The sequence below is a fragment of the Microcaecilia unicolor genome, chromosome 1 (assembly GCF_901765095.1).
Source record: "Microcaecilia unicolor chromosome 1, aMicUni1.1, whole genome shotgun sequence".
In the NCBI taxonomy this organism is placed as follows: Eukaryota; Metazoa; Chordata; class Amphibia; order Gymnophiona; family Siphonopidae; genus Microcaecilia; species Microcaecilia unicolor.
In genome coordinates this window covers 365232992-365252266 of record NC_044031.1, presented here as the reverse complement: position 1 = coordinate 365252266, position 19275 = coordinate 365232992, and the positions used below count along the sequence as shown (strand labels likewise).

Genomic DNA, 19275 nt, shown 5'->3' with positions numbered 1-19275 from the left:
TCTGGAGGCCACCCAGCGGATCAAGTCACTTAACCCTCCATTGCCCCAGGTACAAATAAGTACCTGTATACAATATGTAAGCTGCATTGAGCCTGCCATGAGTGGGAAAGTGCGGGGTACAAATGTAATAAAAATAAAAAAAAATAAGTATATGGCTACATATAAAGGATATAAAGGAATTAGAAAAGGTGCAGAGAAGGGCGATGAAAATGATAAAGGGAATGGAACGACTTCCCTATGAGGGAAGGCTGAGAAGGTTAGGGCTCTTCAGCTTGGAGAAAAGGCGGCTGAGGGGTGATATGATAGAAGTCTACAAGATAATGAGTGGAGTAGAGCGGACAGATGTGAAGCGTTTGTTTACACTTTCAAACAACAACAAAACCAGGGGACACAAGATGAAGGTAGAATATGGTAGATTTAAAACAAATAGGAGAAAGTTTTTCTTTACTCAGCATGTAGTTAGACTCTGGAACTCATTGCCGGAGAATGTAGTGACAGCAGCTGGCCTTACAGAATTTAAAGGGGGTTTGGACAGATTCCTGAGGGAAAAGTCCATTGAACATTATTAATTTTTTTTTTTTTTTTTTTTTTTTGGGGGGGGGGGGGGGTTGCCGGGTTCTTGAAGCCTAGATTGGCCGCTGCCGGACACAGGATGCTGGGCTTGATGGACCCTTGGTCTTTTCCCAGTGTGGCAGTGCTTATGTACTTATGTACATTTTACCCCTCTCTCCATTGACTTAGTCACCCAAGCAATTTCCAAATTCTCCAACTCCTTCTGCAAATTGGACATCTGCCCTAATTATTTCATTAAATCCGCCCCTTCCAAATACACTCAAGACCTTACATCACACTTAAACTTCATCCTTAAATTTGGCTTTTTCCCTAAAGACTATGGGAACATCCTTCTTACTCCTATACCTAAGGACACCAAGAAAAAGTCCAGTGATATCACAAACTACCGTCCAATTGCTTCTATACCATTGGTTATTAAATTAATGGAAAGCATGGTGACTAAACAACTCATGGAATATTTGGACAAGTTTTCCATTCTAAATGACTCACAATCCGGATTTCGATCCCTATACAGTACTGAAATGGTTTTGGTTACCCTTATGTCCAAGTTCAAACAACTAATCGCTGGTGGTAAAAGTATACTTCTCCTCTAATTTGATATGTCTAGTGCTTTTGATATGGTTAATCATGACATCCTACTTAGTGTACTTAGTTGGATTAAGGGTTTTCTTTCATTCAGATCTTACCATGTAAAACAGGTCTAAATCCATTCATATATGCTGATGATGCAATCTATATACCTTTCAGACAGGACCTGGCCGAAATTACCAATCTCATCAGTTCAGGCCTATGTACAATGGACGAATGGGCTAACTCATTTCATCTGAAACTGAATACTGAGAAGACTCGCTGCCTCATCTTGTCATCTCAACATAACAAATACAAACCTACCACGCTAAACACTCCCAACTATTCCCTACCCATTTCAGACAGTTTAAAACTTCTTGGAGTTACAATGACCGGTACCTAACCCTAGAAACCCAAATAAATTGCACCACAAAGAAAATGTTTTACTCGATGTGGAGACTCAAACACATAAAACCTTTCTTTCCTCAAAATGTTTTCCGCAACTTGATACAGTCAATGGTACTGAGCCATCTGGACTATTGTAACAGAGTTTATGCAGGCTGCAAGGAATATCTAGTCAAGAAACTTCAGGCTGCCCAGAACACAGCGGCGAGACTGATTTTTGGTAAATCTAAATTTGAATCTGCCAAGCCCCTTCGTGAACAATTACATTGGCTTCCCATCAAAGGACATATTGCCTTTAAGGTCTGCATCCTGATTCACAGGATCATTTATGGTGTAGTTCCCCGAATACATGCTTGATCTGGTTGACCTACCACCTAGAAACAGTTCCAGTTCAACCCGATCCTACCTAAATTTACATTATCCTGATTGTAATGGCCTTAAATATAAATCTACCTACGCCTCCAACTTTTCCTACATAGGCACACAACTATGGAATTCTTTACCCAAATCCGTAAAATTAACCCAGAACTATCTAAATTTTAGAAAATTATTGAACACCATCCTGTTCAAGAAGGCTTACTTTCCTGACTCAATCTAACCCACCCATTCCTGGTTTTCAGCAAGATTCATCAACCTTATTAACATGTAACTTTGTATTATCTTTTGCTACCTTGCTTGTTTAACTGATACCTATCTGTCTATTACCTTACTCTTACATTGTTTAATTGTACTTTTCTGTTACTGTAGTCTTCTCTACGGTTCTAAGTAAGCCACATTGATCCTACAACTAGTGGGAAAATGTGGGGTATAAATGTATTAAATAAATAAAATAAAAAACAAGTTTTTAGCACGATCCGGAGAGGTCCACTAAAGGTGCCCACAAGGCTCAGGATCGGAGTAAGACTGGATGATAAAATGGTGCCGCCTGCAGCAGGAGCAGTTTTCAATCTACAGATGCGGCACTTTCGGATTTCCACCAGACTGTAAAACAAGCTTTGGGACCGAAGTTTGAGAATCTGGGCAGATTTTACGTTCAGAAGCTCTGCTTACTGACACCAATAAGTGTACGATGGAGCTTTAAACGTGAATTTCCACGCTGGAAGATGGGGCCCATGCCTCCGCGACAGATTTGAAGAGCCTCCAGGATTTAGGTCAGGCCCAGGCAGAGAAATTAGAAGACCTCGAGAACAGGTCCCATAGAGTTTGGTCTCTTGGAGAACACCATCTATTACAGGAACTGAAGAACTGACTAGAGAAATCCTTTCCTTTGAAAACTGGTATAGGCCCAGCGTAATTGGAATGTGTGCATCGCTTGGGTCAGAAAGTGGCTGGTGAGATTAGACTATGTGTTGTGATTGCTAAATTTCACAATTAATTGCATAAAGTGGAAAACCTTAAACTGTATAAAGCTAATCGTGACACTGTGTTCTATTCGGATAACCAGTGCAGATTTTTCAAGACTACTCTGTTGCCTTGTTGAGGAAGAGGGGGCAATTCCATCCTCTATGCGCATTGCTGGTGGAATGTAAAACTGGCCTTATGTTTTTATACCCTGCCATATTAAACGTATACCATGCAGGCAGATGGCATGTTCTTAATTCACTGGTAGCATCTCATGAATTTGTTAATGCTAAGATTGTGGACAATGCTGTCTCCCCGTTCAGTGTTGTGGGGAAGGTTGAACTCTGCATTTATTATGTATGCTTGTTTCTGGAGTTAATTCTGTTACACTTGCAGTTATATACTGCTGTAGTTCAGGAGCGTTAGTCATGTTTAGTGTCAGTAGCATGATCTGCTATATCTCTAGATTACTTGGAGGAATGTTATTGTGTGGGTGCAACAGGATTGTATAGGTGTGGAGCTTGGGTGGGGGTGGAAGTGGGAGGTTTGCTTTGATATGTTTGAGTTTTTTGTTTGTTTTGTTTTTTTCTTCTTTGCAACTATGGGTTTGGGATCAGTTCTGGTGTTTTACTAAGGACACTCCTGAAGCTTGCAGCTACAGTTGTTTTCTTTCATCTTTGATTTCCCTGGAGTAGGGCTGGACTCCCAGGGAACTGGGTTTTTTCTTTGGTATTTTGTCTACTTTTGCACATTCCTGAGGATTTAATAATATCTTTAAAAAAAAAAAATTTAAAAAGGGGATTCGAATAGTTTCTTGGAATGTCTTAGGCATGTCTTCTCCTAATCGTCGTAAAAGTTTGTCTGCTTTAAATCAATATCAAGCCAAGATTGTGAGCCTCCAGGAAACTAAATGAACTCCTGTGGAACATCAGCTTGGCAGGAGTTGGGAGGGTGGGGTCTATTATGTTTCTTCACTGACTGAAAAAGCTGGCGTAGCTGTCTTGGTGAGGAAATCTCTACCCTGTTAGGTGCAGCAGGTGCTCACTGATCCTTATGGACGTTACGTATTGTTGAAATTTACTTTGTTGGGGGTTCCAGTTTCATCTTTTGTCGGTTTATAGACCTAATGTCTATGAACATGCTTTTTTAAAGAAGTTGCTTCATTTGGGCCTGCGAAACCCATCTCTTTCTTTGTTCTTGGGAGATTTTAATTAGATAAGGACCCTAACATGGACTGATCAACATAAAAAACTTTCCCATTAATAGATTCCGCTAAGGGACTTCCTTAACTGTGTGAGGCCTTGTTGACCCTTGGCGATTATTACATCTGATGGAACATGATTACACTCATGTTTTGAGGGCTCATGATACACTCTGTAGAACTGATTATATTCTGTTACCTCAAACAATTTTTTCACATGTTAATGTGGTGGAAATTGGCCATATCATGATTTCTGATCATTCTTTACTTTGGGTGGATCTAGCAGTGGGAACCTGTAGTGGAGTTGGTGCGACCTGGCACTTTCTGGCCAATTCATACGAGGACATACACTTCTAGCAGTACCTAAAAAAGAAATGGGATGAGTTTGTAGACTTTAATTCCCAGCACGTAGATACTCCTTTATTTTGGGAGACAGCAAAGGTGGTGGTACAGGGCGATATTATCTCGTATGTCTCAGCCCTGCAACATATAGAGGCAGGTATTATGCTTGTAGAGAAAAAATATGTAGTGGCTAAATGCGCCTGCATATGATCTCCTACTGGGCCCCCGCATGAAGCTCTCTTAGCTATTCAAGCTGCCCTTAATGCTCTCATTCATGAGAGGACTAAGCAGATGTTATTTTATAGAAAGTTTCAATACTGTCACTATGGAAAAAGGGCAAGTTGTTAGCTCATATTACTAAATGCTGGGGTGGCGCCAGGTATATTCCCAGATTGATGGATTGCCGAGGTCAACATCAGACTGATCCTGCCGCTATGGTGCAGATATTTTATGATTATTTGAAGTCATTTTATCAGGAGGAATCTTCGTTTGAGGGCCCTGATATAGTTGACTATTTGGAAGATGCTGGTTTGCCGCACTTCTCCCCTGAGGTTTGTGCCCACTTAAATGCTCCCAGTTTAGCAAAAGAGCTCCAACATGTCATTAACGCTTCAAAACCATGTATTGCTCTGGGACCCAATGGATACATCCCTGAGTTTTATAAACTTTTCACTGTAGACCTCTGTGGACCACTGATTGTGTATCATAACGATGCAGTTAAGGGGGATGGTTTTCCACCTAAGGGAAATACAGCTTTGATTGCCCTTATTCCTAAACCTGGTAAATCAGGCTTATATCTGGCTTATATCAGGCTTCTTAGCGCCCGTTAACGGTAATATGTAAGCCACATTGAGCCTGCAAAAAGGTGGGAAAATGTGGGATACAAATGCAACAAATAAATAAAATAAATATTAAATGTAGATATTAAACTGTTTGCTCAGATACTACTAGACAGATTGTCATTATATATGCCAGATTTCATTTGTGAGGTCCAGGTGGACTTTAAGAGCTGGTATTCAGTTCTTAATGTGAGGCGGATACTTTTGCCTATGGCCTCATTCTCAATCCACAGGGATGCCTAGTATGTTGATCAGTCTGTGGATGCTGAGAAAGCATTCGATAAAGTCCACTGAGATTACCTTTTTCAGACTTTGCAGCATATGAGGCTTGTCTGTGTATATACTCTACCATTCTCCGGAGATGGCTGTATTGGTTAATGGTATTAAAATGGCCTCATTTCCAATTTTGCAGGGTACAAGACAGGGAGGCCCGCTTTCCTATTGTTCCCTAAATTGTTTTTTTTTATTATTATTATATCTGGAGCCCTTCCTGTAGACTGTCTCTAAAGAAATTGAAATTACTGGTGGGATCTCAGAAATGTGTTATGTTAGCCTTTGCAGGTGATATTCTTTTAACACTAACACAGATCTTTAGATTGCCTGCTTAGTATAGTGGATGAATTCCATCATTTTTCAGGTTTCATTTTAAATTTGCAAAAATCAATTGCTTTACGCTTAAAACATTCAGTACGCTAAGATTGGTTAAGTCAGTTTCCTCTTGCTTGGGCTGATGAATTTGCTTTGTACGACTTGGCAGATGGTACCTTCTGTCTCTGATGGGAAAAGTGGTGTTATATAATATGATTTTGTTGCCCCAGTGGCTCTATATTTTGCAAATGCTTCCCATTGTTCTCACAGTCGCACATGACCGGAAACTCGCTAAATTTATTAACGCATATCTCTGGAATGGTCAATGAGCAAGACTGCCGATCATGCAGTCTTATTTTCCTTAAGATAAGGGTGGCTTGGGGTTGTTACATATACGTCTTTTCTCTTTAGCCTGCAATATGAAACACAGCAATGATTGGTTTTATGATGTCTCATTTCTCATTTACTCCTGTGGAAACTTCATTGCCTCATCCTTTGCATTTTAGTTTTGTTTTGCATGCATGAGCCCATCTTTTAGGGCCTTTTTGGCATATCTACCCATTTTTTCATCCTGTCCCTCTCACTTGGAAGTGGGTGTGAAGAGCTCTAGGGGGCTCCCCTTTTGTATCTCTGCTATTACTTTTGTGGGGCAATGGTGATTTCTCATCAGGTCTTACTTCTAGTCGATTCCAGGTATGGATCCAGCAAGGACTAACTTTTCTTTTTCAGGTAGTAGAAGATAAAAGGACATTGAAATCTTTTGCAGTTCTTCATACTGAATTTCAGTTGCCACCTACAGACGTCTTTTCGTATTTACAATTACAACATTATATTCGTTCCTTATCAAAGACTGCTTTGACAACTGAATCCTTTTCATTGGAGGCACAACTTCATGTACCATTACATTTTCATCATGTTGCTTTACAAGACTTGTTACCAGAGTTTGATTTGGAGGCGGTGGTTTGGAGGTGATCTGAGGATCTGCATGTGGAATTAACAGCTGGCCAATTACAGCAGAGCCTTCACACATTGTGCTTTCACCAAGAACACCCTTTTTTTCGAAACTGCAATACAAACTGGTGTTTCATCTCTATAGTTCTCCAGTGCCCATTCTAAGTGTCTTAGGCCCTTGGCTGCTCTGGGGTCACTTACTTTGGCACTGCTCTGCTATACATTTTTGGCATGTAGTGGGTGCCTATGTCTCATTATTGTGGAAAACTCGCTGGACACTATGACCCTCAGTCCAGCACTTATAGGATTTTTGAGCTTTGTTAAGCATTTGATTTTGCTGGAGAAAAAATTGATATTGCAACATTGGCTCCACCCAGAATCGCCCTCCCTCTTACAGTGGCGATCTTTGATGATCACACAAGCCTCTTTAGAATGTTGTGAATTATTTAATATGGATTCTTGGCTGGTCTTTGTGCAATCTAGGAACCCTTTTGGGTTTCCTTAATGCCCTTGGCCAGTAGTCGCATATTAAATGCTTAGTGTTTTCTTTGTTTTTTATGGGCAGGGGGAGGATGGTGGGATGGGTTTGTGATAAGTTTTAATGTGCTATTACTGCCTGTATTTTTACTGATAGGTTTCCATCTGGATGTTGTTTTGCAATTGTATTACGGTTTTGGTATGTTGCTGTCTGGTTCTGACAGTTAAATACATAATACAAATGTTTTTCAAAAAAGCGTTTGTCCTGTGATCTACCTAGTACATAAGTACTTGCCATACTGGGACAGACCAAAGGTCCATCAAGCCCAGCATCCTGTTTCCAACAGTGGCCAATCCAGGTCACAAATACCTGGCAAGATCCCCAAAAAGTACAAAACATTTTATGCTGCTTATCTCAGAAATAGTGGATTTTCCCCAAATCCAATTTAATGATGGTCCATGGACTTTTCCTTTAGGAAGCCGTCCAAACCTTTTTAAAACTCTGCTAACCTAACTGCCTTTCCCACATTCTCTGGCAACGAATTCCAGAGTTTAATTACACATTGAGTGAAGAAACATTTTCTCCAATTTGTTTTAAATTTACCACGCTGTAGCTTCATCGCGTGCCCCCTAGTCCTAGTATTTTTGGAAAGCGTAAACAGACACTTCACATCTACCCGTTCCGCTCCATTCATTATTTTATAGACCTCTATCATATCTCCCCTCAGCTGTCTTTTCTCCAAGCTGAAGAGCCCTAGCCACTTTAGCCTTTCCTCATAGGGAAGTCGTTCCATCCCCTTTATCATTTTCGTCACCCTTCTCTGCACCTTTTTTAATTCCACTATATCTTTTTTGAGATGCAGTGACCAGAATTGAACACAATATTCGAGGTGAGGTCGCACCATGCAGTGATACAAAGGCATTATAATGTCCTCATTTTTGTTTTCCATTCCTTTCCTAATAATACCTATCAATCTATTTGCTTTCTTAGCCGCCGCAGCATACTGAGCAGAAGGTTTCAACATATCATCAACGGCGACACCTAGATCCTTTTCTTGGTGGTGACTCCCTAACGTGGAACTTTGCATGACGTAGCTATAATTCGGGTTCCTCTTTCCCACATGCATCACTTTGCACTTGCTCACATTAAACATCTGCCATTTAGATGCCCAGTCTCCCAATCTCATAAGATCCTCTTTTAATTTTTCACAATCCTTCCGCGATTTAATGACTTTGAATAACTTTGTGTCATCAGCAAATTTAATTACCTCACTAGTTACTCCCATCTCTAGGTCATTTATAAATATGTTAAAAACAGCAGTCCCAGCACAGACCCCTGGGGAACCCCACTAACTACCCTTCTCCATTGGGAATACTGACCATTTAACCCTACTCTCTATCTTTTAACCAGTTTTTAATCCACAATAGAACACTACCTCCTATCCCATGACTCTCTGTTGTCCTCTGGAGTCTTTCATGAGGTACTTTGTCAAACGCCTTCTGAAAATCCAGATACGCAATATCAACTGGCTCCCCTTTATCCACGTGTTTGTTCACCCCTTCAAAAAATGTAATAGATTGGTGAGGCAAGATTTCCCTTCACTAAATCCATGTTGGCTTTATCTCATTAAAATTTGAAAATTAAAATCACCTAAAATCATAAAATTAGGAAATATTACTACGGCTTTAATGGAGTTTGAAAATCCAGTACAACAAAGTAGGGATTCTGGATATGTAAGCAAATTAGAAGAAAGTTCAGTGATTGAGAGATCTACAGATGAAATCAAGGCAACCCCTCCATCCCTCCTGGAAAAGCGTAAAGTGGAATAAGCAAGGTAGTTAGGTAGGAGACATACTTTAAGAATGGCATCCTCACCATTATGTAATCTGGATTCAGTTAAGCAAAATAAAGACGAGAAAGGTACGCTAATAATATCTAATATAATAATTTGCTCCTCCAACATTCCAATGTGTCTCACTGGGATCGTAACCACTGCTGACATCACTCCTCCAACGTTCTCCTCCAGCGTTCCAATGTGTGTCACTGGGATTGTAACCACCTGCTGACGTCACTCCTCCAAAGTTCTCCGTCCCCCCTCCCTCCCAGTTCCATGGAACCCTGGAACTGGGAGGGAGGGAGGGGGGACCCTGGAAATGGGAGGGAGGGGGCCTGGAACTCGGAGGGAGGTGGAGGGGGCAGGGGAGAGATGCTGCACATGGATGGATGGAGGGGGCAGGGCACAGAGGACATTGCCTGCATATGGATGAATGCAGGGGAGAGAGCATAATGCAGGGGAGGGAGGGGACCCTGAAACTCGGAGGGAGGTAGGGAGAGGACGACCCTGGAACTCAGAGGCATGGAGGGGGACGACCCTGGAACTCGGAGGGAGGGGGGGGGACAACCCTGGAAGAGGGAGGGGGACCCTGGCACACACTCTCATGCTCACACACACGCTCTCTCTCACAGACACACTCACACCCATTCTCACTCTCTCTCTGTCACACACACTCGCACATTCACTCTCTTACACAGTCACTCTCACACACACTCTCTCAAACATACACACTCTGAGGAAAACCTTGCTAGCGCCCGTTTCATTTGTGTCAGAAACAGACATTTTTACTAGTCATTGATAATTAGTAGATCTCAAAGACCTACTGAGATACTAGTATTGGTAACTGGGACTGCTTAACTGAAAGAGAAGGGAAAGATCTCACGGTCAGGCAGAGGGCAAAGAGCACAAAGAACAAGCAGAACAATTGTCCCATAGTATGTTTATATATATGAGATATTCTTGGTATACAGCATTTCTGCAGTACAACCAAAGCAGTTTGCATATTACATATAGGAACAGTGGGTATTTTCCCTGTCCCTAGTGGGCTCACGAGCTAAGTTTTGTACCTGGGGCAATTGGGTGAAAAACAGCCACCATAATAAGATAAACTAACAAAGCTACATACCTGTGCATGAGAGAGAAATGGAAGAGGCCACCAGACATGTAAAGCGAAAAAGAAGGTATCACAATTAAAGGGAGTTGCACCAAAGAGCTTGCCAAACGGGCACGTCCTGCTCCTTCGGCAAGCTCCTTTGGTGGGTGCCTGTGGCTCGCCTACCACTGTAACCCAAAAGGTATCTGGACAAATCCTTCCCCACAACTCAGGCCACTGACTGGTAGTGTGTCTGGCTCCTTCCTGGTCTATGCCACATCTCTTTCTCCCTACCTTCTCTTGCTCTAATTTGCATCTCCCCTGCTCTTATGTTTTCTCCTCTCCTCCCCCCCCCCCCCCTGGCCTGGGAGGCAGCTGCTGCTCAAAGATAATGCTGAGGCCGGCTGGTACCCCCTATAACAGACTTAGAGGACATTCCCACATTCTATCAGTATGCCACTAAACATGCCCAGAAATCAAATTTGAATCTTCAGTGTTTCCCATAGTGCTGCCGCAATTGAGTTGGCCTTAGCTTTTGAGTTTATATTACACATTAATTCATCACTTTAAAAGTGTAAGGGCCAATATTAAAAGATTTAGCTAGGCAGGAGAGTCCCTTGCCCAGTTAAATCTCGCTGGTCAGCCCTTACAGCAGATATTCATCAGCCCTTGACCAGACAATGCTGCTTATTATCTACTCTAATGCCATAGTATTATCTCAGTGCCGGGGCAAACCAGGAAATTATCTGGGTACTACAGATATTCAGTGCTCATGCCTAGCCAACCAGGCATGTTGGACCATACAAAACGCAGTCCTCTTTCTCTAGCATCTGGATTAGGGCCAGCACTGTACATCCAAGTCTAATTTAGCCAGCGGTGATCAGCATTTAAAGAAACATTTCCACCAGCTGAATATTGGGTCCACAGTGAGCACGTTTTCTGGAGTTTTTTGTGAGAAAAAAAAATAACCCTTTGCAGTTTTCTCAGCAACCACTTTGAATTTCAAAGAGAAATGTTACATACTTATTTAGTCACCGTACTTAATTATTACTGTTAAACAACATTTTATTATCTTACTAGTAAAAAAGGCCCGTTTCTGTTTGAAAGGAAACGGGCGCTAGCAATGGTTTTTTTTTGTTTTTGGTAACTACAGAGTTGTTAGAAAAGTCGTTCCCCCCCCCCCCCCCCTCGTGTTTGGTTTTTCAGTTCCTTTTCCTTTTTTTAATCCAGCAATTGTGTGTGTGTTTGAAAGAGTGTGTGTCACAGTCAGACACAGAGAGTGAAAGAGTGTATGTGAGACAGAGATTGTGTCTGTGTGTGACACCGTGCTACAGTGTGCCAGAGTATGTGTCTGTGTGTGTTCATGACTCCCTCATTCCTTCGAAAGTGCAGGTACCCGCACCCTTTGTGTCTGAAGTTCTGTGACCAGAGGGGCGGGAGTGAGACAGAGTGTATATGTATGTGTGAGACATGGTGTGTGTGACAGTGAGAAACAGAGATTTGTAGACTGGTTGTGTGTGAGAGAGAGCGTGAGTGTGTGTCTCCATATCCTTCCTTTAAGCTGTTGCAGGACCACAGGGGTGGGCATTGAAACAGTGTATGCCTATGTGAGAATGTGGGTGTGACAGTGAGACAGAGTGTGTGTGTGTGTGTGTGTGTGTGTGTGTGTGTGTGTGTGTGTGTGTTCGAGAGAGTGTGTGTCACAGTGACACAGAGAGTGAAAGACTGTGTGTATGTGTGCATGGCCCCCTCCTTCTGTGTGAAGTGCAGTCCCCCCCTTTCTGTTAGTTTTCCCCCCTTCCCTCCTGTGAGTGGCAATGTAAGGGTGCCCCCCCCCCCCCCGTGTTTCTGTTTTGAATTCTTTCTTTTATCCAGGGATTGTGCTCTCTTTACCATGCCCTCCATCTGCATAATATTTCCTCTCCCCTTCCCTCCCATTCTGTTCTCTCACCCCATCTCCATGTGTTTGTCTGTCTCCCCTTCAAGTTCCATGCCCCCTCCCTTAAAGTTTCTGCCCCCTTAATTGTACCTGTTCGTTTATACGTTGCACTGCTGTCTGCAGGATCGGTGTCTGTGAACCTCATCCAGCTTGCCCTGTTGTTAGTGCTGCAGTGTCAGGGCGGTTCAGGGCGGCTGTGAACCTCGTCCAGCGAAGACTGCAGTTGGTTTTATCTTCTTGCTTTGCTTTTTGTGAAGTCCCCTGTTGAGGCGGCTGGAGGCTGTTTCTTCACCTTTTTTTTTTTGTTTGTTTGTTTGTTTTGTTAGTGTGGGTCCGGAGGGCTGCTGGAGGCTGTTTCTTCACGGTTTTTTGTTTTTTTTTTTTGGTTAGTGTGTGTCCCGAAGGCTGCTGGAGGCTGTTTCTTCACATTTTTTTTTTTGGTTAGTGTGTGTCCCGAAGGCTGCTGGAGGCTGTCTCTTCACTTTTTTTGTTTGTTGGTGCGGGTTCGGATGGCAGTTCGGAGTGGCAGGTTCTGCAGGATAGCACTGTCAGGGCAGCGGTATTCTCCTCAGCTGGGGCAGTCTCGTGCTGTGCGAGCGTTCTGATGGCAGTTGTGGATTTCGTTAGAGCAGGGCAGGTTCGGGAGTGCTTCTCGAGCCTTTTTTGTTTCACTTTTTTTTTTTTTTTGCGCGTGCCAGCAGCCAGTTCCTGCGAGCAGCTGGGTCTGGTGACGTCATTGAGTTCGATGCTGCCTAACAGACCACCTCCGTGCTGAGGGAGCCACGGTCCCAAGCACTTTAGAACTTTGGAGGTGAGTTTTATTATATAGGAAGCTATGTTAATGTTACAGACATTTTAGTATTACTACCTAATAAACGCAGGGCTGGTGCAATGCTGCAGGCAGCTCTTCCCGCCCTCAGCTCCTGGACAGGCTTCCTCTTCGTTTCTTCCTGCCCCCCCACCTCGCGCACGTTTATACCTTTTATTTTCCTCGCAGTGACAGCAGTGAAGCACACAATACAGCGGGCTCACCTCCAGCCTTTCCCTTCCCTCACTCAGTGTCCCACCTTCTTGCGATGATGTATTTCCTGTTTCCGCGAGGGCGGGACAGTGTGTGAGGGAAGGGAAAGGCTGGAGGCAAGCCCACTGTGTTGTGTGCTTCACTGCCTTTGCTGCGAGGAAAATAAAAGGTTTAAATATGGGAGGGGCAGGAAGGAACGGAGAGGAAGGCTGTTGGGGAGCTCAGGGAGGGCAAGTTGAATCGCTGGACATGGATGGGAGGGGGAGAGAAGAGATCGCTGCACGTGGAGAGGAGGGGAGGGCAGGAGGAAAGAAGAGATTGCTGGGCGGGGGGGCAGGGGAGAGGAGAATTGCTGGGGATGGATGGATGGAGGGGAGGGCAGGGGAGAGAGGACAATTGCTGGACATGAATGGAGGGGGCAGGGGTGAGCAAATTTGTTGGATATGGGTGGATGGAGAAGAGGGCAGGAGAGAATGGATAGTTCCTGGACATGGATGGATGGAGGGGGGGGGGGTGGGCAGGGGAGAGAGGAGAATTGCTGGATCTCGATGGATGGAGGGGGCAGGGGAGAGAGGAAAATTGCTGGATATGGATGGATGGAGGAGAGGGCAGGGGAGAATGGAGAGTTTCTGGACATGGATGGATGGAGGGGAGGGCAGGGGAGAGAGGAGAATTGCTGGACAGGGATGGATGAATGGAGGGGGAAGGGGAGAGAGCAAATTTCTGGACATGGATGGAGGAGGCAGGGGAGAGAGGAAAATTGCTGGATATGGATAGATGGATGGATGGATGGAGGAGAGGGCAGGGGAGAATGGAGAGTTGCTGGACATGGATGGATGGAGGGGAGGGAAGTCAGGAAGGAGATGCACATGGATGGAGGGGAGGGAAGAGAGGAGAAATGCTGGACATTAATGAAGTGGAGGGCAGGGAAGAGAGGAGAAATGTTGGACAAGGATGAAGGGATGGAAAGACAAAGGAAGGAGATGCACACGGATTGAGTGAAAGGGAGAGAGGAGAAATGCTGGACATGAATGGAGGGGAGGGAAAACAGAGGAAGTAGATGCACATGGATGGAGGGGAGTGAGGAGAAATGCTGGATATGGATGTAGGGAAACCTGCTGAATTTAAGGGCTGGATCGGAACACTTTGAAGGCAGATGCTGAAACTGGAGAAAGGATAGGGACAGGCTACAGATAGATAGTACGCATAAGGACACATGAGGATGGTGGGCATGGTGAGTGAAAAAATATCAAATGGAAAGAAGACACTGCATAAAACAGAAGACACTGGGACCAAAGCAAATAGAAAAACTAAATGATCAGACAACAAAGGTAGAAAAAAATATTTTATTCAGAATTTATTAATTGGAATATGTCAGCTTTTGGAAATGTGCATCTCTGATATTTTGCATGTAAGTTTCAATTTTCTGGTATTGCTGCATGCTGAGTCTGACTTCTTGAGGTAACTTTCCAGTTCAGTGTTTTGCCTTCATATTTTTTTTTATTTCTAGTTCTTTTTGTCATATCTGTTGTCATGTGTTTTTCATGTGTGATCAAGGTGCAGTATTCTGCTAGCGTGTAGTATTTGCAGCCCTTTTTGTTTTTTGCTTTTTTTACTAGGTAGTGTACTGGTGTTTTAGAGCCTGGTGTAATTACAGTAAAATAATGTCATTCAAATGATACAGTTAACAATATGTCAGAATTTTACAGACGCCAACAAATTTTCTTCACAGTGCTGAGCTTCCAGTTCTTGAGGTGATACACAGTCATTATTGCCTTTGCTCCAAAACCTTGTTCATGCAGTGTCTGGATTCTCATTTTGTCTTCTGCTGACACCTTTCCCATGATTGCCGTTCCAATCCAAAATGATTTTAAAGAAATTATCTGGAAATTATCATATCAAATACAAATTATTTAAATTCCCAGGTTATTATTTACAAAAGTCTGTCATTGTGACATCATTAACAGTAAGCTGGTACCCCCTTTTTTTCAAATAATAGATTTACAGTACCAATATTCGAAAGTCATTGAGTGGTCATGCTAAAAAGTCTGTAACTTTACCGTGTTTAAAAATAATCTCATTGTATTTGGCACGTAAGTGTAGATAGTAACAACAAATAAATCTGTACAAATTTCACTTTGAAATTCAAAGCGGTTGCTGAGAAAACAGCAAAATCTGTAAGGGGTTACTTTTTTTTGCCTCTTCCTGTGTAATGCATTGCTCCTTGTTAGTGATACAGATTCCTCTGAGTGACTTGGTTAAAATAGTCTGTGAGATTCTTACAAGCAGATATGACTAAATCACTGAGTTTTGTCAGAAGCTGCCGCATTTCAAGGCTTACTACTATATTAATATCCAGAAGTCTGTCATCATGTCTACATAGACTGCTAAAAAAGAAATAATCATAAAATGACTTGTAACCAAGAAAAATATCACTTTTTTTCTAGCTGATTTCTACAAGTTTGCAAAATTGCACCCAGACTTTGCAGAAGAGTATCTCTCCCCTATACAGATGGGATTTGGGAGCTGTCCGACAACAACTTCTGCCCCAACCACTAATGGCTTATGTACTGACTTCAGCCCAGATATTGAAAAATACAATGAGGGTTTCCTGCAGAAGAAATGGAACTAATCTCAGAAATATATACCTCCCCTCTCCTGGTGAGAGGTGTTAACTCTTTTATGGTTTCAAAACGCATTCTCTTCACCTTTACATGAAAATGTACTGTGTGTAATATTGGGTAAAGAGAATATACTTACTTGCTTCAACTGTGTGTTTATCAGTACCTTTAAAAATGGACTTTAAGACATTTTGTATTTTCATTTTTTCCCCAAAAACCGAGGATATGAATGCTGTTCATTTATTTTGCATACTTAAAAAGAACATGACACATTTATATTGCATTTTTTTTAGGTTCATGTACTGTGTGTTTTTAAAGAGCACACACATTGTTTTGATGTTTAGTGTACTTTGGTGAGGGGTGTTTTATGTGTTTAGAGACACTATTTTTGTGTTATCTCCTCTAAATTTGTGATGCAATTATGCAAAAAAAAGTCTAAGGTTTACCTAAATTCATTTTATATTAGCAGATAATACAATGATCTCTTCTATAGTCCATGCCAGTGTTCCAACAGGCAGCACAAATTTCATCATGTACTAATTCCTAAGCATAACCAAATCACTCAGGGCTCCTTTTACTAAGTGGCAGTAAGCCCATCACGGGCTTACTGCTTGCTACAGCACGGTGGTACTTCCCACCCCTAGCATGCCGTCATTTCCGGCGCTACAAAAAGTTTTTATTTTTGTAGCGCCGGAGTGTACCCGACGGTAATCGGGCAGCCGCCAGGTTAATGCGGGAGCCCTTACCGCTACCTCAGTGGGTGGCGGTAAGGGCTCCCCCTGAAATGGCCGCAAGGCAAGTGCTTTACTTGCTGCATGGCCATTTCCTGCAGGAAGGCGAAACTTCCCTTTTACCAGCTGTGGTAAAAGTGGGCCTCGGCGCACATGTAAAACACAAGCAGACACCAGCGCCAGCCCCCTTTTGCCGCAGCTTGGTAAAAGGAGCCCCTAGTAAGTACAAAGCTGGATGCACCAAGGGAGGAGTTTACACATCTGTAGATGTAATAAGGCGAGACTAATAGTAACGTATTGACTTAGATCTGTCTACAAAGCCTGACCTGGAGCCACTGTCATACAGCATTAATTGATTAAAAGTTTTCTATGAATTTGTTTATGGCAAAAATCATTGTTGAATAGTGTCCTTTTTAAATTATCCTTCTCTGTGCTGTACAGAACCTAACAGTAACATTTTTTAAATTGTAATCTTCCAAGCATTTCAAATTTGGTAAAAATAGCTGCCTTCCATAAAACTTATTAAATGTTTTGATGCCGTGTTTGTTGTGAACTGCTTTTTACTTTAAGGTAAATTTATCAGGTAAAATAGGTGCAACCACTTGTCAGAAATGTATGGCACAGTTCAGATGGCTATTTTGGCCATCCTTTTATTGTGAATAAAAGTAGAGAGTTAAGTCATTTTTCATATTGTAGTAGGATTGTTTTTGACAAATAAGCCAATGTATTTAACTTTAAATGAATTACAAACCAGCATATGGTTTGATAATGTTCTCTGTTTACTTCAGTATGCCTAATGCTTTGCTGAATAAATATTGTAGATTACTACATTGAAAATGGAGATTATAAAGTACTGTTAACTGTGTTTTAAGAGAAAATTCCAAAATATTGTCACATACATAGAAAAGTCTTGATTGGTACTACTACTCACAAGTTTCAGACCTGCTTATGCAATCCCCTTTTTGTTTACATGAAGAAGAGGGGAAAATATCTATTTTCACATTGATGGGCCGATGCTCAAAGCTTACCATGCTAGCAATGTCTGATATAAACTGGTTCTAGCCAGACTAGTAATCAAGTTATTCAGCATCTACCGTATGTTTCGGACTATAAGACGCACCGGACCATAAGACGCACCTAGGTTTTAGAGGAGGGAAATAAGAAAAAAAAAATTTGCTTTTTCCCTCCTCTAAAACCTAGGGTGCGTCTTGTCCGAATCCCTCCCTCCAAGTTTGGGATCGCCCTCAGGGTTACCTCCTCCTCCCCCCCCCCCCCCCCCCCGGCCCTGTCACCACTTCTCCCCTTACTCACGCGATCTTCCCTGGTGGTCTAGTGACGTCGGGGCAGGAAAGAGCCCCCTCTTTCCTGCCCAGCGCGCTGCTCTCCATCCTCCTGTATGCATTGCTGCCTGACGGTCTTGGCGAGATTCAAAATGGCCGCCGAGAATTGAAGTCTCGGCGGCCATTTTGAACCTCGCCGAGACCGTCAGGCAGCAATGCATACAGGAGGATGGAGAGCAGCGCGCTGGGCAGGAAAGAGGGGGCTCTTTCCTGCCCCGACGTCACTAGACCACCAGGGAAGATCGCGTAAGGGGAGAAGTGGTGACAGGGCCGGGGGGGGGGGGGGCGATCCCGAACTCGGAGGGTGGGCGGCCTGCCAGCCAGCCAAATCTCTACCTTCGGACTATAAGACGCACCCCCCCATTTTCCTCCCAAATTTTGGGGGAAAAAAGTGCGTCTTATAGTCCGAAAAATACGGTAATGCACAAAGTGGTTCTGCGTGGTTTTTACCATTCGGGGTAGTAGCAGCTAACAATAATCCTATGCAAATGTATTACAAAGAGCTCATTAGTATTAAAATGAGCATTCCAAGCAATGCATAGGCATTTCCCAGTGAAGCACTGCCTACCTTTAACATGTAAAATTTTCTGTCAGGTCTGGAGCTGTCCTTTTGTGAGAGAGACTTCTGGGAGGAGCAATCTGCTTGCATTTTTCAATAGCAAAACTTGTCAGGAAGCAGAGAACGGCTTTAGAGGGGCTGGGGGAGGGCTTTCAGCAAGGAAGGAGGAGATTTTTTTCTATAGCAACAGTGTTGGAGAGTAGAGAATAGTTTAGAAAGGCAGAGAAACAGCTGAGGGGGCAGTAGGAAGGAGATATTTTTCAATAGCAAACAGTGTCTAAGAGTAGAGAACAGCAGGGGGGGCTTTACAGCGGACATCAAGAATCACCTGGTTGCAGTTGGGCTGGTGTCTCAGTCGGAGGATTGAGAAAATGTGACGCATTTACAACCTAAGAGATCTCCATATATCCCTGGCTGGCAAAAAGTAACAAAAATGTTGCAGAATAGCATTTCGTGTCGGGAGGGAAAGCACTGCACATTATACAATTCTCTTCATTGCTGAATTTTTTCTGTGGGGTAACTGTGAGCAATGATGAATGGCTCCTCAAGTGTGCTGCTGTCTGCTGGTTCCACATGTATGGAATGGCATACCAAAAAAGATCCGCGCTGAAGCCACTTTAAGGAAATTTGTCTTTGCTTAAAAGTTTTTGTTATTGTCAAGCTCTTAATGTGAATGACTTGGAAGTAAGGATCTACTGAATATCCTGCAATTGGGAAGTTTGGTTTTTTTTTTTTAATTTGTTAAAGCTGTTATATATGTGAGTGTGATTGTATGAGAGTGTTTAGGTCTTTCCTATCTGATCTGATTATTTGGAGGTTTTATTATATAAAATCTGTATTATATTTATTTGT

The 19275-nt window shown here is 42.8% G+C and overlaps 1 protein-coding gene across 1 annotated transcript in view; it reads left to right on the top strand.

Moving 5' to 3' along the window:
- The window catches only part of LPCAT1 (lysophosphatidylcholine acyltransferase 1), a 624443-nt gene extending 608013 nt beyond the window's left edge, over positions 1 to 16430 (top strand). Inside the window, 1 exon segment of the mRNA XM_030209843.1 lies at positions 15620 to 16430. Coding sequence (XP_030065703.1) covers positions 15620 to 15804 — 185 coding nt within the window. The 3' untranslated portion in view covers positions 15805 to 16430.
- Positions 16431 to 19275: the final 2845 nt, after the last annotated feature.